This window comes from Toxotes jaculatrix, chromosome 5 (assembly GCF_017976425.1).
Source record: "Toxotes jaculatrix isolate fToxJac2 chromosome 5, fToxJac2.pri, whole genome shotgun sequence".
Taxonomy (NCBI): domain Eukaryota; kingdom Metazoa; phylum Chordata; class Actinopteri; family Toxotidae; genus Toxotes; species Toxotes jaculatrix.
The window spans coordinates 13,180,192-13,203,311 of NC_054398.1; the positions used below are offsets into that span (position 1 = coordinate 13,180,192).

At 43.7% G+C, this 23,120-nt stretch overlaps 1 protein-coding gene across 6 annotated transcripts in view; it reads right to left on the minus strand.

Annotated features, from left to right (window-relative positions):
* Positions 1-17,472, minus strand: part of frmd4a (FERM domain containing 4A) — a 60,532-nt gene extending 43,060 nt beyond the window's left edge. For all 6 annotated transcript variants that reach the window (XM_041039264.1, XM_041039268.1, XM_041039265.1 and 3 more), the window contains exon 1: positions 17,182-17,472. In XM_041039264.1, coding sequence (XP_040895198.1) covers positions 17,182-17,274 — 93 coding nt within the window. In that variant the 5' untranslated portion in view covers positions 17,275-17,472. The remainder of the gene's footprint in view (positions 1-17,181) is intronic.
* Positions 17,473-23,120: the final 5,648 nt, after the last annotated feature.

The following is a 23,120-nucleotide window of genomic DNA, read 5'->3' on the forward strand; positions in this document are numbered from 1 at the left end:
ATCTTTCATGCTACCAAACAATTTGAATGTGTTTGCACTTGTTTTTCTGAGCTGCATTTAAAAAATATTCAAAAATAGTACTCTACTTTGCCTGTTTCCTAGACGAGGGACAAACCGCCGTCCTTTCTTCTTCTGGTCAGGTTTGCCCTTTGCTGACACAAGCTGGACATTCCTTGAATTCCAAACCAAAGAGAGCACTAAGTTGATAAAGCCATTATAAGCACCACTGTTGTGTGTGTGTGTGTGTGTGTGGGGGGGGGGGGGGGGGGGGTGTCTGTGTGTATGTCTCGGTGGGTGTGCCTCTGAAAATGTGGCCATACATCTGCTCTGTGTTTTGGATGAAATAGATCCGAGGTGATTCAGTAACTAAAGTAGCTTCTGCGGAAGGACAGAGGACGAAGCGATGGAGGGGGTGGGGTAGGAGGGTGAGCCAGAGCACTGACAGACTAACAAGAAGAGCAGGGAGGTTCGGGGCAAATAGGTACGAGTGATGTCATGTCTTCAGGACTTTTATCTCAATGAAACACAGTCTTAGTGATCATGGGGGTTGATCTGGGAAGGATCTGGGCTGTCAGTGTGTGTGTGTGTGTGTGTGTGTGTGTGAGTCATTCACAGGGGAAAGATCTTTTACCCCTACACCTCCTCTCTTCATCTATAATTTACAGAGTGAGAAATCACTGTAGACCTGAGCGACCCTGTGTTCACTGATACCGCTGCCCATGCATGCAGAAACACAAGGTGACGTAGAATGGGGTGTTTGGTTCTGCACTGCCTATAGTATTCTATATATAAATGTATATACTGTGTGTGCATGAATGTGTGTGTATATGCTCTTTTAGTCTCGTCTGTAAACCCACTGAACCGTGTTGATTGATGAATCTTCATCTTTTACCACTCTTTATCTCTTTCTTGCTTCTTCTGACTTTCTTTCAATTTCTCTTAAGCAAATAAACAACACACACACACACACACACACACACACACACACACACACACACACACACACACACGCACACACACAAAAGTCATGGCCTAAACTCAAGGGCACTGTGCACTGCAGAGCTGTTGAACTCCAGTGGCCTCTATTCCCTGTCCTGTGACTGGATAGAATACCAAACACCCTAATCATTTAGCATGCTGAATATTAAACAGTCCGGTCTGCAAACTCCTGTCTCTGTGCTGTGTGTGTGTTTATGTGTGTGTGTGTGTGTGTGTGTGTATGTGTCACAGTCCTAATGTATTCTACTGGCCTATTAAACATGTACGCTGAGACCAGAACAGCAGGGAAGAGGGTTTAAAAAAAAAAGTGTGCCCAAATCCTCCTCATTCTTTGCTAATTTTGCCCTTGTGTGTTTATGTGTGAGTATGTGTGTGTGTCCTTCAGGGACTCCAAAGACCCTCCAGGCTAATTAGGGAGACAGCCACAGAACGACATCATTCAAGGTACCGTGTTTACAGGAGCTTGGTGAGCTTCCATCCACATAATAACTCTTGGGTTTTGAAAGCACTTAGTTCTTTCTCTGAGTGGCACGGACACAACCTGCGCTGTCAAGCACAAACACACACACACACACACACACACACACAAGCATAAATGTTTGACCAGCCTCACTCCCTGGTGCTCTCCAGCCTAAGATGCAAACAAAAGTTGTCATGACAACTTTCTGGGAGATCTAGCTGTCTCTGTCGTGCACTCTCTGCCAGAAATGTAGGGCACTTAGACGAGGAGGCACTGTATGACAATGCTAAGACACTGTAACAGGCAAAGGTTTGACCCAGGGGTATAAACATAAAGTAAAAAGGCATGAATTGAAGGTTTCCATCACAAAGAGATTCGATTCGGCTGACGACAGTATCACGGATCCTTGGATAGCAGAGACAAGGGAACCCTTCATTCTACCCTTCCTCTCAACATACACTTTTGATTTTACAAAGGCAGATCCCCATACCTCTACCTCACCACCCCTTTGTCCTACATCCCCCTTCTCTCCCTCCGGCTACACTGGCTCAGGTGACGTAAGAGTGTTTATGTGCAAGATCAGTATGGGGACAGGTACACAAAAGAAAAACACAAACACACGCCTCAATCGCAAAGACAGTGGGGAAAGGAATTCACAGGGGAAGAGTCTGAAAAGGGTAAAGAAGACAGGTAGAACAGAAAGAGGGAATAAAGTGGAGCTGAGACAGGCAGACAAATAGAGGCAACATAATAAAGAAAACAGAAGCAAGGGAGAGATAAGAGGAGACAGTGTGAACACAGACCTTTCCTTCATCATCCCCCAGGATCTGGTCTGAGGTATTCTAATGACAAATAGAGGAGTGAAAAAGAGCTATATGCCGCTCCACAGGCTCTGTCCTGCGGCCTGTCTGGTCTGCCTCCACCGTACTCTAAAGTCGGGATTTATCCCTCCATAGCTTTGGCTCAATGAGACTGTGCTCCATTACTACACACTTGATTCCTCTGAGCCAGGGTAATGAAAAATGACCCAGCTCATCTGCAGGGAGAGCCCTTTGGCAAGTATGTGTGGTCTGTGTGGGTATGTGTGCATGTGTGTGTGTGTGTGTATGCAATTCCTCTTGTCCAAAGGGAATCCTGTCATTGTAAAGGTATTGAATGTCTTTCATTTGGCTGTTTCACCACGGGGAGAGCCAGAATATGAAGGTAGGAGGTGGAAAGCTTTTGCTCACTAAATAAAAAAAAAACTGATCAATCATTTGCCACAATTACAGATGAGAACTGGGTTCATTATTTAGCTTTAAGAATCCAGTCACCATAGAGTCTGCCTGCAGTTTTCTGAGTGTCCAACTTATACATACTAACCCTAACCATGCATAATTTAGCCTATAGGTGTACACACTTGAGAGAGACAGAGAATTTGAAGGCATTTGCAGTGTTTAAGGCCTTATAATGAAAATTCATGAGAGAAGCCAACATGCGGTCCTTCAGCTTTTCACATTTATTTCTAAATGGTGACTCATATGACTTTTTAAATACAGCACAGTGACTGACTGTTCCTCCCCAAAGATACATGGGAAGTCAAATGAGGAAGCTCCACCTTGTCCGAACATGTGAGGATCCTATTTTCCACTCTTGTTTAGCATCAATGTGACTGATGCAGTAAACTGTCCTGTATCTACAAAGATTCATTTATTTATTTCTTGTTTAAAAATAAAAAAACATATTCTGCTGCTAAAAAAAAGAAAACACTGACATTTCCTCACCACATCTCTAAAAGTTAACACACATACAAAACTTTAAACCTCTGCTCGGTAAACACATGTGGACACACTGCTAGAGGATATAATACCCATACAAACAGAGGATCTGAGAGTCCCTGAGAGGGATTTCCCCAGATATTCACCAGATTCTCCTAGTAATCCTCTGGGATTACCATTCTATACTGAGGCCCTAACCTCTGAACTTAAAACATTATAAAACCCTCATATCCCCGTCACTAATGCCACAGTTAAACCTATCACTTCACTCAACAGAGGAGGACCACCTCCAAAAACCTCATATCACTGGTGGCTCTGGTCACAACTCAGACACACGTCGAGGATTTAGAGCAAAACCTGCCAGATTTATCAAGTACGCTGCTCAGCCTCGGCCCAATGAAACAGCCAGGCCAGATACTGCAGCCCGTGTTGTTTTATCATGTTTGACATCTGAACAGTCTCCAACATGGCAACTGATATGTGGGAAAGTGTTCATATTTGGCAGTGCTGTTGGATGAAATCAAAAAGCACTGTCAGTAATCATTATTTTATGGATATATTTGTGTGTCATGTAGCAATAGTAGGTTACTCTCCTTTGCCAAAGGAGAAATACCATTCTGTTTTCATTCAGTACTGTGCCTTAAATCAGAGATTAGTCCTCTGGGATGACTGTGTGGTACACGTGTGAGGAAGTAAGCGCATAAGCATACAGATGCCTGTAATTAATGAAGTGAGCGGCCATCCTATCAAGTATTGTGCCATATTCTCACATTACTAGAGAAATTACATTCTGGCATGGCTAAGAAGCTTATGGTGCACAGTAACTAAATGACATTTAAACATGCTTTAAATGCTTAACATGTAACAGCACTGCAACTTTCCTCTAGGCTCAGCAGACACATTTATATCAACAAAATATGAATGAGAGATAAAATTTTGATGACGATTTCTGATTCACGGAGTGTTGAGGAAAACTTTTCCCACGGTTGAACTGCGGATGAATCTCTACAGGAATCTTTTTCTAACGTTCAGCCACCAACAAGCCCCTTACCCCCTGTTCCTTTTTCTCTTTAGTACACACACACACACACACATACACACAAACACACTAACACTAACACACTGGGTATTTGATAAACCTGGGAATGGAGAAGTGGAAATGTTTTCCAGACAAACTATGCAAATAAGACCTTATCCCCAGGGAGACACCGTAAACGGCTTCAACCACCAACAGAATCTACAGAGGGGCGTTTGTGTGTGTGAGTGTGTGCGCGCCTGTGTGGGGATATCAAACACAAACATGCCTCTAGCTAATTGCAAACAAATTAGAAAATTACGACAAAAAAAAATAAAAAAAAAATAAGCAAGGCACTGGAAAAATTTGAGACAATGTTCGTACTGGCCCCTCCACCCCTCCCATCACCAAACCTTTCTCTGTCAGTTCTGGGAAAAGATTTTCTCACATGCAGATCCTGACTTTGGCAATGAGAACAAAGATGGCTGCCAGACAGGGATAGTGATCAAAATTCTTCAGTAGGAAGTCACAAGTTCAACTTCAACCTCTATAATTATTTGGCTGGAAGACAGGAAAAAATTAATAAGATTGGGAATTAGCAAGGACACGCAAGTTTCCTATTCTGGATATCTGCCTGCCTTCCCTGTGTCTATTTACTGACATCTGTTTCAGTGCAACATGAGAACAAATGGATGATAAATTGAACATGAGAGTCAGAGAGACTTAACAAACTGAATCGAGTACAGTCATGTCCTGAATCAGGGGAGCTGCTGGCAATCACAGTGGGCTCTTCTTCCAAGAAATCCACTTGCTTGAAAACACCATGGTTTGACTGAGCGCCCACAGTTTATCAGACCACTAACAAAAGAAATAACTGAGCAGACACAAATGAACCAGCTCCTAGACAGAGGGAGGATTGTGTGTCCTGGTTATTTTAGGGCTTTGCTGCTGTGTCTCTGCCTCATATCATAATGGACTGGGACTCGTCAGTGAGAGAGGAATATGGTCAGTGACAGAGCTATTCTCACAGGAAACGGGACCAGATGAGTTCAGTGGGAGTCAACTGGCCTGGGTTTCAATACCGAATATGATGCAGTAGAGCCAACAGACTAACGCAGCAGTAAGGTGTAATGAATATGTATGATCGATGTGACATAATGTAAGATTTAAAATATGTATAAAACTTCTCAGTGGGATTGTGTTGCTAGGAAACAGCTTGGATCATCGTTTATTTGTTGACGGGGAGAACCAGATTCCTGTCAGCTACTGTTATTAGCAAGCACTGTAACAGGAAATAGACCGAGTATCTAGGACGTTTATCTTGTCATGTCTGAAATGATCTACAGGGATGTTGAGCTTGCTGAGGATGAGTTTTGCTTAACAACGTGTCACTTCACATTCTTAAGGACAAAATGATAGCTTGTAGAAAGTCTTCTGAATTGCAGCACAGCGATGATTACAAATAAATACAAAACTCTTGCAACTCAGGGGAAGTCCAGCCACCTGTGTTTGCTATAGTCCTTATCCCAGCTTCTTCCCCCACACAGGATATCCTGCCTTTGGGATGGGGTGGGGGGGGGCTGTTGTGAGAAAAATGAGAGGCAAAACGATACAACGTACACAGCTGAAATCAATGCCAATGGAGAGCAACATGAGAAATGACAAACAATTACCCAGAGACCCTGTCTAACACAGCAGCATTGCAGAGCACTGCCCTCACACGTTTGTCTGGACTAACCCTATTTAAAGGGTCACACCACCAGAGGAAAATGTGTGACTGGAGGCTGTTGAGTCAATACTACTCAGCCTGATGTATGAAAGTGTGAACACGCGGCTGCGCTCTCTCATGAGAAAAGTAACAGCACATCTGTGCAAGCAAACAACATTTTACAAAAGTTGCGGCCTGCTGGTTAATGCAATGCCACAGCGCAGTCACACGTGCTGCCGCTCCATGCAACACGCAAAGCACCTTGAGCATAAAATTATCACCTTGACATATGTGTCGCACACTGGAATGCAGAAAAAAATATCTGGGCTAGTGTCCTGATTGAGTATGTAGGCCTGCTGGTGATGGATGCCTTCCCCAGTGAGAGTTGAAAAGAGAGTAGAGAGAGACTTAAATAAGAAATGAAGAAGTAATTTAAGTCGGAAAAAAGCAAAAATAGAGAGTCAGAATGGAAAAAGAGACATGGGGGAACAGGTTTAGATCAGTGCACTGGTGTGGAAATGTATTTTCATTTTAGGAGAAAAGAAGAAGGTGGAAAAGTTAATAAAACATAAACAGTTAAGTCCTCTCTCTCTCTCTCTCTCTCTCTCTCTCTCTCTCTTTTGTGAGTGTGTGTGTCAGTTGTGTGAGGCTGGGTATCTCATTAACAGTAATAGAGGAAGCCAGGCAGAGAGGCAGTGCAGTGAGCCAGGGATATCCCCATCCTGCAGCCTGACACACTGACCCCTCCTTCCCTGCCTTTGCAACTCCCTCCACTATTAACTGCTCCACCTTGGACTGTACCACTTCATCAGGCCAGGGGGAGATATTGTTTGTGGCTCATCAAAGCACTTTTCCAGAGGATGTTTGGGAAAGTGTTTAAAGACTCCTGTTTGATAAGTGTTTTTAGCCTGGCCTCTTTCAGACGTTTGTGTGCCTCTAAACCAGGAGGGGCTGTTAAGCACGGGTTTGTCTTAGGGAGGCCTGGTATATTATTTCAGTTTCCTCTGATTGTGTTACCTTCCCTCAGGATGCTTTAACTTGGGATCCAGATAAAAACACATTTGAAGACAAAAGTTAAAATAACAATCCAGCTTATTCCCCTCATGAGGATAAAAAGGGAATTAGAGCAAAAAGACAGGAAAACAGATCTGGTGAGTGTGTTCATGTTTATGTATACGCTGCATGTGTGCATGTACATGCATTTAAGTTACTCCACTGATCATTTTGGGCCGTGCACTACAGTGTATGCTCTTTGTTTTCTAGCAACGGGCCTGGTGAGTCTCTCTCTGTGAGACTGTTGGGTTTGTCCTGGTGGTGCCAGCTGCATACAGGGCAGGTGAGATGCCTGGGGAATACTAATGGCTCAATGAAAGCCCCGAATACTGATCCAGACATGGCGAAGTGAATACTGAGCAACCATTTTGCTGAATCACAGCTAGACAAACACAAGGCACAAAAGACACAGTCGGTTTTAATAAAGCAATTAAAATAATTCAAACCAGTGAAACTGTTCTTTTAAAGCAAAGTGACACATTGAGTGCATCAAAAGTTACCATGGAGTTAGATTAAACGTGTAAGACGATGGAGGCATGGCGACCAGACAGCCTATAAAACTGTTTCTGTGTGTTTTGTGTGCTAGCATCCCCCTTTCACATATCCACAGAAACACTTACCAGCTTAACAGCTTAGTTACCGGCTCCTTAATACTGACCCTAGCAACACAACTTCCCGTCAAGGCTTTGCATCCTGAACACAACAACAACAGCAACAAAAGAGTGCCCTACACAGGGGTAGCAATGTAAAACAAAATGCACATGAGTAATGTGTTATAAAACTATGTCAGCTTACGTGTGTCATTTCACCAAGCAGGAGCACTGCAACAACACCTAACCCAGTTCTGTCGTCCGTGCTTAATGAAACAAATCAGTCATGTTTAACCCTGCCCTTGTCTCTGGCCCCGGTCTATAGCCTGGAGGACATACCTGGTCTGCAGCACTTCATCTGCTCACTCCCTGTCTCACGGTTCCTCCCAGGCCTTGGCACAAGTGTGGAATCATTCATTTATAATAGTTTCCTGTACCGGATGCCCATGTCAACAGGTGGCACTGCAGGCACACCAGCAATAGGTGGTTGCAAATGTAATCCCTATTAAGTATCTCTTAACAGATGTAAATCTATTTAGGTTTAAATTAGCGATATATGCCCTGCGCACGGTGCCCGTTTGAACGCACGGATATACACATGAACATCTAGTTTATGTTTGTTCTGTGTGTATGTGGGGTGCAGCCTACCTGGTAAAGTGGCCTTGAAACACACCTGTGTGCGTGTAATAGGTGCAGGGGTCCAGGAAGGTTCCTGGCATGCACACGAAGGCGTCTGAGGGCTGTGGAGGTGAGAGTCCACAGCAGACCCTGCCGAGTACAGACCGCCTCGTCTAGACCCAACAAGACTGCCTCCATTACTGCGATAACCACAAGCTCTCTTTGATAGACACACTCCTCCAGAGGAATGTACAGTGGTATAAGCTGATATCTGTGGGATATCCACAGGTATCACATCAGCAAACCCTTATATGCACAGGTGAGCCATTACAGGTAAAAATCCACAGAGGCCCAGGTAATGAGAAAGTATGATTAGCTTTTATTGTCCTCTTGATACCACTTAGCGGCCATAGATAATAATTGGGTCATCTCTAGAGGTAAGCCACAATGAGACAGGATAACCCTGTGGCTTTCTCCTCTCCTGTCTCTGTCCCTCTCTGTCCTCTCAGTCTCTTTGGGATTCAGCGTTCTGATGCTTCGTCAAGGTCAAACCCTGCTTGTCCTTCTGCCCCAGTTCCACACAGCTAGTGGTCCCTGCTGACTCTTCCTCTCTTCTTCCTCCTCTCTCTTTCCTTCTTACTGAAGCAATTCACCCTCTGTCCGTTGGTCTCAGCGCCACAAACACAAACATTCCCACTAAGGAAATGCAGCCGGTCTCTTAGTCTCCCTGACTGCTAGTTGTTTTTAAAGCGATATGCACTCTAATACTGCAGCTCACTTGAAGAGCAACCAGTCCTCTCACCCTCTCTCTCTCTCTCACTCACTGCCTCACTTTTCAAAGAGAGAGGGATGTGCTTACAGGCTGCACACGGTCTCACACACCTGGTCAGACTGAACACTAAGTATAAACACACTCAAACACACACACACAGACATACTATACAAAAGCATGCATTCATGCATACACAGACCAAAATAGTCCCTGAACTGAAAAATGCTGACATTTGGTCTCCAAAGGCATGAGTGTGTTACTTTCTAACAGCACTGGGATTTCAGCCAGAATGAATTTAAAAAAGGAAACATTTTTCCTCTGAGCCAGTTTTCCCAGGCTGGACTATCCTGACCTGACCTATCAAATTCTTCCAAAAATTAAAGAATATCCAACCCATCTGCTGCTCCAGCCAACCGACATCACACACCATCCTCGAGCCGAATGTGAATAGAATGTTAATATAAATAATTACATCAAACTCAATTGTTTATTTGAGACAAAAATCCTCAATCAACCCCTATTTTACATTTGATTACACACACCCATTTGCAACAATGGCCACATGGAGGCAATACAACCCCCACATTCAAGCTGTGCCAAGCCCACAGTGCCTGTGTGTATATCCTTGCCAGTCTGTTATAAACTCTGGCCGCTAACAGCCCTGTTGAAACAATACAGCTTTAAAGATCAATGTTCACCGTGTTATATGTAATTTAAATGTTAAAACGATTCTGAAGTCAAACACACATATATTTTCTACCTTCGGCAGCCTGTCCACGATCTTCTGGGTCACTACAGATTTCTCATATGTCAATTTCAACATTTAAAAAGAAAAAAAACTTAAATGCTTAGAGGTTTTATACAGCTGAAGTGATTCATTTTTTCCACTTTCCTTTCATTTTCCTCAGAAAGCCACGATCAATAGAGAATTCAATAACTCTGTACTGTACAGTAATTCTCTGCCTTCAAACCAAAGCCAATCTGACTGTGGGTGGATTAAATGGCCTTTCCTAGTCCACTCTGATTCATGAAGGGGTTTATCGATGCAAAGGGTCAATCCTGTACTGCTGAGTTGGTGAGCGTGTACGTGAATGCAAATTGTTGTATGATGCTCATAACAGTTGTTTGTTACTGAAAGTCAACACGAACATGAGTAAGTTACTGACATTCATAAACTACAGTATACTATAAAACGTATAATAAAGCACGTGTGTTTTTAGTTTTTCCCACAATGAGAAAATTAATACTAATTGTGTAATTATTGATGCTGTGGGACTGGGAACACATTTTCTTTCTCTCTGGCTTTGTTTGCTACTGTCTTTCCCCCTCTATGTTTTGGACAGATGGCTAATTGAAAGGATTACAGAAGAGTTCATTGCACAAAAAAAATCCTAATCCCCAATAATGCAATAAACTTTAAATTTTCTTAATTTCACCGACCACATGCTCCAAGATCGCTCATTCCACAGCACCAGTTTCCCATCCCTCTATCTCAGGGCCTCATGTTGAGCTCTCAGTGGTGTCTTGAGAAACCAGTGTGGAATGTGTGGTATTCCTATAGTGTGAATTTTCCAAAATGAATCAGAGTTTGGCTGGAGCTGCACACGAAGGCTGGAGACATTCACCTCTCAGCCACTGTAATTTACGAGGGGTGTAAATATTTGTTGTGGTAGGGAGGGAGGCCGGAGGTTAGGTATGACGGTGCACTGTTCCCATGATTCTGTGTGTGTACAATGTGCCTCTGAATCCTGGGAAAGGTCGTATGAGCCCTGTGATGTAAACAGACATCGCCTGAGCGTCAGCTGGCAGGCTATTACCATAGTAATAAGACGGAGAGGAGAGGACACTATTTGGTACAATCAGCATTGTGATGGACAGATGCAATTGACAGCCACACAGTGAGATAATCTGTGTGTTATTTCCTTCTTTCTCACATATATTGATCAACATGTTGATGATGATAAATAAACCTCCAATCTGTCCACGGTCAGGAGTGAGGTCATCCCAGTCTTCACACAGGCAGGAATTAGGAAAATCAGGAGTAAATGCTCATCTCTGCTCCATCTCCTGGTCCCAATATCCTCTTCCGCCCCTCTTACTTTCCCTTTCCTTTATTTCTCTCCGTCTCTCCCTCTTTCATCTCTCTCTCATATCTCTCTCTATCTCTCAATCTCCCTCCTGCTCTCTGATCTTCACTCAGGCGTGTTATACTAGAGTGCAGGCAAAGTCAGCGTGAGAGAGAGAGAGAGAAGGAGAGAGGGAGGGAGGGAGAGCAGTGGAGGGAAATGGGTCACAGACACTATAAATTCACAAGAACATTCACAACTGAGGCACTCTGGAACACAAATTCACTAAAACATTTGTGTGTACAAGAAAGTAGAAAGTGCACAGGACGCCGACATACAACTGATGAACTTCTTCTCTTCTAAGTTTAAAGCAGTAACGAAACTGGCATCTGGCTTTTTTTTTTGCAGGCTTCATTATCTTATAGGCTCATTTGATACGCGTGCACACCACTGTCACTGTGTATCACCGTGACAGAGATTATAAGCGACATAAGTGTATAGACCCAGCCTGAAATTCAATTCCGATCGGTCCAGTTTAATGTGATTGTATTAGAGGTGCGAGCAGGAAAATCAATAGCATAACGCAATGTGGCTCAAGAGAGCAGATGAAAGCAGGGAGCTTCTATATGTGTCTATATGTGTGTGTGTGTATGAGAGAGACTGTATGTGCATGTCATGAGCTTTGGTTTCCCCGTTCATATGTGGTCTTGGAATAATTAACATGAAAATACTGTTTATTGTGCATGCGTGCAATGAACAACCCCCATGATGACACAAAACCTTTGAAGTATCGGGACTTGTTAGTCTCTTAAGTATAAAAGTTGACCTAGTTCATGTGTTATATGCTGTAATATACTATACACATGCACAAAAAGGGGGTTTGCTCAAGTAGAGACACACACACACACACACACACACACACACACATACTCTCAAGCTAATCATTCTCTCCACTTTGCCTGGCAGATAAATATTAATGAGGATTACTATGTTACTGCAGTACACCCACAGGAAAACAAGAGACTGTACCTCTCTCTCTCTCTCTCTCTCTCTCTCTCTCTTTCTAACCATTTCCCGCTCTGTCTCTCTTTGTCATTCAGGCCCCTACCATCACCATCACAACCACTACCACACAACACACACACACAGTCCTGCTGGATCCAACATCTTCAACAAAGTCTTAAACACATATTCTTTCTTTTTCTCCCCAACTTTCCTTTTCATTCCTCTTATTCTGTCATTGCACGATTCACAGACAAATTCATACAACACACACGCACACACACACACACACTCACACACAAACTATGAATAAACCCCTTCATCTGAGTGAGTCACAGACAGTGCCTCCGTTCTCATTGAGTCGTGTTATCTCTGTCTAACAAAAGGCACAGATTGTGCTGGGATATTTCAGGAACATTTTGGGGTCTCCACATCCTGTTTTGGGGGAGATGGAATTTAACAGACTCCTTCCCATCAACCCACACTCCTCTTTTTTTCCCCCTCTTTCTCTGCTGTGCTCTTTCTGTTGAAATGCAGTCATTTCTGAGAACAGAGAAGCAGAGATAATGAAGAAATCATTCTGAGCTGCGCATGGAGGTGGCAGAGGATGGGAACGCACACAAGAACACAGACAGACATGCACACACACACACACACACACATCCATCCATCCATCCACTGGGGGATGTTTTGGCAGAGGACAGAGGAGTCCACTCTCACCATAGATACCCTGCAAGCAAACTGTCTCCATAGAGAAAACACATTATCAGCAGCTCACTGCCTTCAGCCTTCACTCACAGTCAATAGGCGATCATCTCCTCATTGTTTGATCGGGCGCTGTACAGATTTACTTTGAACTCGTACACAGCTGTGCTGTCTATAGGTCTGCGGGTTGATTTTGGACTGGGAATAAAAGATAGAGAAAAAAATCAGAGCAGAGAGTGATGAAAGAGACGGGGTGGAGAGAAGGGTGGGAGTCTCCCCTGTCTCCCCCTCCTCCCTTGCTCAAAAACATTCTTCCTTCTGAGCCGCCTTGGGGAGAAAAGGGGGGTCCCCTTTCATGCTGAACAGGGTGTGGTGCAAGAGGGGCCTTCAGGAGCCTTTAGCTCCGGTTATTCCCACCTCTTTCTTTCTTTCTTTCTTCCCCTCTTTCCCCCTTTTCTTTGTCTCTTTAATTGGACTGACTGACCACAGCTCTCTCACCTACAGTCCTGGGGGCAGGTTGAGATCCCTGGGAATCAATACTGTAGCGAGGCAGAGCAGAGCTGTAGGGGAAAAAATCTCAAAGCTTTAACCTGCTGTTTGGTAAAAATGAAACAAACTTATTTTTAATGTTGTTCCTTTGGTTTCCACATCAACGTTGCAGCTGCTTAAATGAGTCCTGACTCAAATATCGAGACAATTAGATCAGTCTGATGAGAAACAAGCGGAGTATCAACGTGACCCGCAGAACGCCGGAGTCCAGCGCTGACCTTCTCTGTGATTGGTGCAGACAAGATGTTTAAAGGTAACGAGGATCGATTAGTATTCCTGCCTCACCACTTGTCTGGCTGCTTCTAGCTGTCAGGCCTATAGCGGTAAATTACAGTCATGCTATTGTCAGTTTGCATTCCTATCCCGCTCATGAATGTGCATTTTGAACACATGTACACGCCTCTATATGTGTGTGCCTGTGTGAACTTTTTCCTTCTCTGACAGTGATTCACCCCTCCCACCTTTAAACCCCTCGCTCCCCTACGGTGCCCCTGACAACAACATGTTTCCTCGGAGAGCGATTCAGCCGCCTAAAATCTGAAATGTTTTTCATCTCTTTAACACCCCCTGCCCTACGCGTGCGTGCGCGCGCGCACACACACACACACACTTCTAGTCTTTCCTTTGTTTGTTTGTTGTTTTTGTTCTTAAATTCACAGATAAGAGCTGAGCAGCTTAACACGATAGCAGAATAACAAAGGCAGAGGATAATCCTAATTCAGCCTGCTCACTGAGGTAATCTATACAGAAAACAACCCCTAAAAGAAGCTGTTTTAAACTGTCAACACCAACTGTGCAATTTATCACCATGATATTTCACTGTCAACGTGCAGTGTTTTGCTAGAACTATCTATTATCCTTTCCATCCCACTTTGTCCAGGCTCATCGACTTCTTTCTTCATTCCTGCCACTTTCATTTTCTCTGAACTGTTGTAATGATGTAATGAACAGTATGCGAGATGGAGAGAAAGAAGGGATTTTGGGGAGAGAGGCATGAGAAATCCAAATATGAAGACTGGATTTCGGAGCCATAATAACAAGAAGGAGAAGGTGAGGTATAGAAAAGATGATGATTCATGGAGGAAAAAAAATCAAGTTCATCTGCTCTTTTATTGTTCTGCGGTTAATGAGGCATGTTTTGTTCACAGCGGTGCGTCATAGCTGTTGACAGTGAACAACAATGGCTATGTTCTCCCTTATAGGTATAGCTCAATTAACTGTGATAGAAACCCACATCCATCAGAAACTTCTGACACAGACGTGAGACAATTCATCTGCGTTAGTTATGTGACAGGGCGCAGATGAGAGGGTGAAAAGCAATCTGAAGGACTCATTTTTAAAATATCTTTCAAACAAGTCACTGAATACTAATGGTTTTTGGAGAAAAGTGTTTAGCCAGTGGGGATGCACACCAGCCCTGAACGTTCACTGGAAAATGCCGACAGATATGAGAAACTAGGCTTCCAAGGGTGCCAAATGCTTTCAACTGGATCTACGCTTGCAGCAATTAACATTTCCACTACAATATAGATACAGATTATGTCAATATTTTTTTTTCTGTATGTACGTACCCCTCTACGCAGCTCACGCTGTTGCATAAGTCGGAGACTGGATGATAACGCAATGGGTTATCTAACATGACAAGTCAGTGCAGGACATAGCTGCTGCTGTGTATAGAAGTGAAAGTATTTCAGAGCCTCAGTCATGACACGGAAGGTAAAGCCACAACTCAACTGACAGCAAGCAGTTCACAGAGCCTCTGGGGAAGAAACTGGTAGATCACTGAGCTTTGTTCACCTGCCAACACCAAGAAGAGGAATCAGTCAGTCTGATGATTTAAATTCTCTTTACACTGTTCTCTGTTTTAATAGATAGAAACACTGATCTCCGGTTTGACGGATAACTCTTTTGAAAATCCGATGCATTCACTACCGTACACAGCAAGCTGATGCACATCCATCCATTCAGTCATTTTTCCAGCACTACAGTAAAATAATGCGAGCGGGTGCATGTAAATCACAACAAGTAATCCCCCTCTTCAGCCTGTCCACACACAGCTGGCTGCAAGAAGAATGGGAGGCAGAGAAAGGGAATGCAATCAGGAGAAAGGGGGGGGGGGGGGGAGAGAGAGACCTCCCTCCATTCCTGTGTGAGAAAATCTGCTTTTCTCCATTAATTAAGGTGATTTGAGTAACTGTGTGTGTGTGTGTGTGCATTGTGTGTGCGCGCACACAGGCACCAACCAATCAACCAGTAGCAATTACTTCTCTCAAAAGGACGGTGAATACTTAGTTTCCTCCAATCAAGCACTATTATGACAGGCAGCCAGATTCAGTTAGATTACAGTTAATCAATTTACCAGCCGCTGTAAAATTACAGACGCTCATCCCGAAGTCTTCGAAAAGTGACACCTGAAAGGATCAGAACAAATTCTAACCTACATCGTCTGAGAACTTCACTTCCTCTCAACTCTCTTACTTGAGAGGACTTTCTCTGACAGTGCAGCTGGACTATAAAAGCGATCCTGTGCAAAGGAATCAGGTTGTGTTTTATGTATTTATGTGTACAGGGATGTGAGGGTTATAGCAGTTATTTTGGTGCTGAAGCAGGGTGGGAATATGTATGTCTGAGCTTATTAAAGTGAAAGCTGTTTCATCCAATATACAGTAGCCACACTGTGTAATTTATGATAGCATGTGTAAAGAATGTGTGCGCTTGTGTGTATTACTGCATCCTCTGTGCACACATTCAATCAAAGAGAAAACTACAAAGCGAGCGGCAATTCTCCGAAGAGCTCAAGGCATTTAGAAGTCACATTCACTCAAAGCGGTGTGTTAATGAAACTAAAGTCACATTTCATCAAGTGGGAGCGCAGAGATTTCAAAAAACGAGATGAAATTCAATTCGGTGTGATCCTAGAAGCATCACATGACTTTAGGAAAGCAGTTTGGAAGAGCAGTAAGCCCGGCTGGCTCATCACCTCAACACACACTCCTACACACTACTTAAGTTTGATTCTCGTAATACCGGTGTTTTTACAACATGAAAGAGTGATGACACACATCGCAGAATGAATGCACAGAGGGAATCACACACAATTACACAGCTGCAAACCTGTGTCGTGCTTTCAGTTTGCACACACACACACACGCACATAGTTTTCTCGTGCTGTAAACAACCTTGACTGAAGAGCAAAGGCGGTGAATCACCTGACAGGTAACAGCCTGTCTTTACAACAACTTAAAGGTTAACTTTGCAGAACACATTCCATGTCTAAGCTTCGCTGGAAACTATTATCTTCAGTGCTCAGCCCACAACCACCAGATTTACACAAAAACATAAACACTGAGGCTCCTGATGCCCCCGGCAGACAAACTGATTTTCACTGTGTAAAACAGCCCAGGCAGGACAGGATCCAGCACTTTAAATCACGCTGAAGGCAAGGCTACGTGCAGCTTTGCTTGATAAAAGGAAGATTACTCATATCTCAAGTCAGTTCAATTGTGCTGACAGTGACAGGCAAACAAGCTGCACTCAAAGACCGCTCTCCCACAGTGAGACTTCCATGTAACCTTGAAAAACCGAGGACGGCGGTGGAATACATTAGCAGTGACAGAGACAGAGACTGAGCCGTGGCAGGACTGACAGACTCAGGCTGTCAGTAAGAGAAACATAGAGAAGCATTGTCCACTGTAGAGATTAAAAGCTTTGCTCTTGACTTCCTTTTCACCAACTCAAATCTAATACCGTTCCCTGGATTAGCCAAGGACCTTTTTAAATCCCACTTGCACACACAACAGCACGGCAAGACACGGTCAGAGAGAGACAAAGTCAGAGTCGAAGGGAAAAAAGTGAGAAAGAGGAATGCAGGGAAGCTTGTGTCTTACCCTCTCTCCACTGTTCCTCCGAAGAGTCCCTACCGGCAGCTTAAGCATCAGCCGGCGGGTTCTCCCGGGTGTCACCGCACCTTGGACCACCATAGTACGCTCCAGAGTGTGTGTGTCCGTAGGTGTGTGAGCATGTGTGCGAGTGTGTGAGGTGGGTGTCCTCGCTGTCCCGTCCAGCCTGGCAGCTGGGATTCACGCGAGCTTGCGCGTGGGTCTGTACGAGGAAAGAAGCTTGTGTGTTGTGAGCGTGTGTGTGGGTGTAGCAGCCCCACGCCGGTCCTATGTGCCTCGCTCTGCTTCGGTTTCCCTCTGTGTTAAAACACTGCCCATGCTGCTCCACTCAGCTACGCTCCACTCTGCCGCTCGGGAGGTGAATGAGTGTGTGAGAGTGTGAGAGAGAGGGAGAGGGAGCGCGCTTTGTCTCTCCTCTCTCTTCTCCAGCTCTCTGGCAGCTCCCCCTCCTTGCCTCTCACACTCACTTCCTTCAGTTGGGGGGTTTAACCAGGTCACTGGATTAATGTGATGTTACGGCTGTTATTAGCATACGCACTCATGTCACGTGATCCAATAATAATTGTGTCTGAGAATATATACCCCCCACCACACACACACACACACACTCACACACACCCAGCCCTTACAGGGGATCACGTGGGGAACCTCAAAAGGAATATGGGATGTTTTGCCATCTGGTAGGGAGATTATCTTTGAAATCCCACATCCAGCTTTCTCTCTCTCTCTGCACTGTCTGGACTAGGACACAAAGGGAACATACACACACATACACAGACGCAAGCACAAGTGTGCATCCTTGCTTTCAAATACGCACAATGCTCATGCATGCAGATATTGATCATCCTATCACTTGGTTCATTGTGTGTATGCAGAAAAGTGCACAAATTTTTTCCCACATTTTTTTTTCCGGTGACTGTAGTGGACTCTTAGCTACAAGGCTCAGAGATCTTTCACCATGATGGCTGCGGCCACAGAGCTGAGTCAGTCCTCTGTATCCACCACGGTGGTCTTTACATGTCCATTAAAGCTATTGGACTCATGAGTTACAGCTGCACCTAGTGACTTACTGTCATATTCTCATCATCACTCACTGCTGAGCTCTGTTTGCCTCTGCACATCAATACTGAGCTGTCAGCTGATTAACTAAAGTGGATCAACACACACACACATACATATGCAGGCATATACAGATGTCTGGTATGCACATATGCACGCACATATGTGCAGCGGGTTCACATGTATAACTGCAGGTTAGGTAGTTGTTATAAGTAGGTCTGGATTATAACCAGTGAGTTGTGAGGTGATTTGATGCTGGGTCACAGGGAACAAAATCAGATTAAAGCCACCCGTCAAAATGAGCAACCACACAAGCCTTTACCCCACCCACATATCATTTCTTTAAGTGAGAACCCCCCCCCCCCCCCCCCCCCGAACGGCTTTAGTGACATGATACTATGATACTGTATATGTCACACATACGCAGACACACACTTACACACACAGAAACACACACATTGTGCTAGGACCGAGCGACAAGCGTACAGCAGAAAAAAATCATCTGCAGCGGTAATCCCCAGTAAGCATTATTTATTCAATACCCTGGCCCACATCAGCGTGTGATTGACTGTGGCCTACATGAGAAATATCAGAGGGCTATTTATAAACTTTGTCTGCAGACATCCAGGTCTTACAGATGGCATACTGGAGGGATATAAAAAAGGAAACCAAAAGACAAGTTTAATTTCTCTCTATTTGCACTGACTGGTATTCTGTGGTGTGTGTATGTGTGTGTGTGTTTGATGCTAATTCAGATTTTGATGACAGAGATTAACTGCCACTGCTGATTCAGGAGACAAAACGTCGCTGCTTTCATAGTGATTTCGTTTGACACCTTGACAGGGAGATGACAATACACTCTCCTAATTGAACAGTTTAAGTATGGTTTGGGTTCGTTTGTTCTCTTCCGCAGCTCACATTTTTCCCTTTAAAGATTTTTTTTTTTTTTTTTATTCCACTGCCTAAAATCCTGTGAGGTGATAAGCCCTTGTCTTGACAGGATGAACAAAAAAAAACTAAAAAAAAAACAACATGTTACTATTCTTGATGCCTCAGGCTGGATGCACAATGACCCATTTCAGTCAACAAGCACACAGAAATGGGATTTACACTTGGCAATAAAAATATGTGAAACACAAAACTGCATATATAATGACACAGGAAAATACTCAAAAAAATCAGGCAAAAAAAAAAAATTCTGACACGCCTCACTGTACTGGATCAGCTCACAGCAGCTGTCCTCAAAATGAACTAACAGCTACAGTATTAAAACATTTCTACAAAAAAAGAAAAAAGTGTAGACCAGAAGAGAGAGTGAAAGAAAATTAAAAAAAAGAAAGAAGATCAGTACCTGGTTATGAGAGATGCTAATGAGGGAGGTGCAAACAAAGCATCTGGATTGTCTGGTTTTCATTTGTACACTGTGTTTGTGTGTGTGTGTGTGTGTGTGTCTGGTTTGTGTGCGTCTGCCTTGTCTTTGTTCGTCGTTCTAATAATAAGAAGCAGTGGTTCTCAATTGTAGAATCCCAGCATTGTTACGCATTAATTTACCCTGATAACCCAGCCAGTCTCTGCCCACGGCTGTCTGACTCATCCCTATGGTCCTTGCTCCTCGCTGTGTTTTTGTGTGTATGTGAGTGTGAGTGTGTGGGTGGGTGTGTTTATGGAAATGCCCTGTAGCTGGACTCTCGCCCCATCCCAGGCAGCTGAGGGAGGGGGCTGAATGTTTACGTTTCAAGACTCCACAAATTACAAAGGCTTGAGTTACAGCGCCACTGCACAGAAAACACAGATAAACAGTTATACAGCCTACACAATACCACCATGATAGTGTAATTCAATTCACTTCTCACCAAGTGATTCCGTCTGTGCTTCTAAGTATATGCTAGTGTTGTCTTTCTCTATCTCATGAGAGTGAGATGAGCAGAAAGCAGGGCCTCCCACCCTTCATCGGGCCAGAACCAATCATAATGACTTCTCCACAGGGGAGCATCCACTTCAATTATCATCCCCTCAACAGCGCCTGTGTAAGAAGGCCTGGGAAACACTTTCACATGCTCAGAAAGGTAACAGCCAGGCCATGAGAATTTGAGGAAATGGGGACATTTGTGTGACTCATTGTGAAAACTGGGACATATTTGTATTTCGGAGAGATTTGGTGGAACACCGGGACAAGTCGTCCTGGTCAAATCATGTCGCTCGGCACAACATCTGCTCAACCTGCTGTGAGGTGACTGTGTGTGTGTATGTGTGGGTGTGCGCACATACTTTATATCAGGTTGTGTGTCTTTCAGTATGATTAACATTTCAGATATGGGCTCCAAAGGAATGTAGACAGACTGAAATATCAACTCCATCTCTGATTATAACCTTGACAAGCTGCGTAAATGTTGCCTTGAAAAAAAAAAAAAATATATCTTTGTGTGAGTGCAGTCCACATCCAGACTCATGCGCTGCTATTATATAGTCATCGATTCCTTAATGGAATTAGAATATATCATTCCAATGGGCTAATCAGTAGTCTATTATGAGAGTAGCGGCAGACTTGAATGGCCCGCAAGATGTGCAATTTGCCCCAGTGAACGGCATTCAAGGCTTCTGAATTATTCAACCGAGTCTACTGGAAAACCTCTGTGTCCGTTGGACCAGTTGATATCAGAATGTGGGACATTCATGTGATGGAAATTGAAGGTTGAATGATAATAGCTTTTTAGTTTATAGACGTACGCATAAAAATTAGATCAAATTTATGATGATTGTCTTTTCTCTATTTATTTGCACGATTCTGCTGTCAGAGAGAAGACTAACGGGAAAAGAAACTGGGAAACAGTTGGATGGCTAAATCTGACTAAATGATTCAAATCTGAGTCTCACTGTGGAGGGAATTCGTGTTTTTTCCAGAACTTTGTATAAAGTGTTACTCTATGCTATATTTTTCTATATTCTTTAATATTTTTCTTTTTTCCAGCAATTCTGATGAAAAGTCAAAACCCGGCAACAAACTGATGCCATTTTCAAGTATTGTCTATGTAGCCAAACCCTAATTTTGACTTATTCCTCTGTGTCACAGAGATCCACTGTTGTGTCCAAAACTATTAAAAACATACCAGTGAACCCATATGGCTCACTGGTTCGCTGACATGTTTCTTCATTAGCATGAATGGGCACCGTAGTTTATTTTGAGTCCCACATACGGTACACTGTCCTTCTGCTGTGAGTCCTGTCTATGTATTAATCTGCAACAGAAAATAGTTCCTAAGATATGCACTCTTTAGTTCTGCTTGAGCAACGTATAAACTATAATGCTCAGCTATTTTAGGAAATTACTTCAAAAAAAATACACAAAAACCCAAATATATTTTCAGTAGGGAAAGTATTGAGGGATGGCTGGTGTTGGTCTGTACATTGGCTTTGTTCACAATATGAAAAATACATCATAACATCAGCCTGTTTTTTTTTTTTTTTTTTAAAGGGCAAGGATGAAGAGCAAAAGGCTTTGGAATCTCTCCAAAGTTATGCCTTGGTCCTGAGAGGACTTGACACTTTGACTCCACCCTGATACAGATCAATACTACTATCAGATTAATGTACTGTAGTGTAGTACTGAGTAATGTCATATAGAGAGGCAGAGCAAGAGACAGAAAGGGATAGAGAGAGAAAGAGGAGGAGGAGGAGAGAAGAGGAGAGGTCAGCTTACTATAATTGAACAGTTTTGTCACTGGGCAGAGGACACACCCATTACATAACAGAACGGTCTACACCCAGTCGATAGCCTCTGAATCAACACATCTACAGCTAAAAGAGAATAGTATGCTGGAGAATAGGTTATGTGTGTGCACACAGGCACACACACTGTACAATGTCGTGATACAGTCCTCACTGTGGAGAGAGCACAAGCTCTTGGTATCAGTGCGTCACAGTGTTTGGGCTCCTGGCAGAGAGAATTCTGGCAGAGACCGCAGGCCCTTTGTGGTCGACCAGCTCTCCCAAAGATATGAAATAGCGCTTTATAGCTGCTGGAAAGAGAGGAGACAGTGCTGAAAAGAGCAAAGCAGAGCAGAGCAGTGCAGTACAGCTGTGATGGAAACAATCTCATCCAGCTGAGGTCTTCTGTCAGAGGAGACGAGGGGGATGGAGGAGAAAAAAAGAGGGGGGGGGAAGAAGAGTGAGAGATGAGGGATGATGATGTTGGGGGAGAGGACTGGTGGCTGGTGGGGTGGGGGGGGGGTGGAGACATTTGTGGGGTGCATGAGGAGGAGATTCAATTAAACTACACAAGGATTGAATGCATTTTTAATCACGCCGCTTCATTTCCTGACGTGACTGTCAGCCTTTGTGCGAGACTGTGAGGCATCCTCTGAAAGAGGAGCTGCCATCGCTCTCTCTCTCTCTCTCTGTCCTCCCCTCACACCTCAGTGGACAAGCGGCACAATACACAGCAGCTTTGGCAGGAGCCGATATGACGCCATGAAGGGACATTTTTCAGAAGCTACCAAAAAAAAAATCAGAAGATACAGATCACGTCACTATTTTATTCATGTCAAAGGGGCCTGTCACTGCGTATGTGGCAGTATTGATATATACATGTGAATAAGATCTCTGTGGCACAAACGTCATGGAAATCAAGCTATACGGTAACACTAATTATTGGTATTTTGTCTCTAAAATGAACAGACATGATTTCTCCTCTAAATGGCAGGGCAGTGTTTTATAAAAAAAATACAACCTGTTTTTAGCATATTTTAACACTGCTGATGGGTTTTCTTACTAGATTTCTGAGTTTTAAACTCCTGGGCATGAGTTTGTAACCATGTCGCGTAAGAGTCGTGTGCTTTAACTCTGTCGACCTGAAAAAGCTACAGGCTACA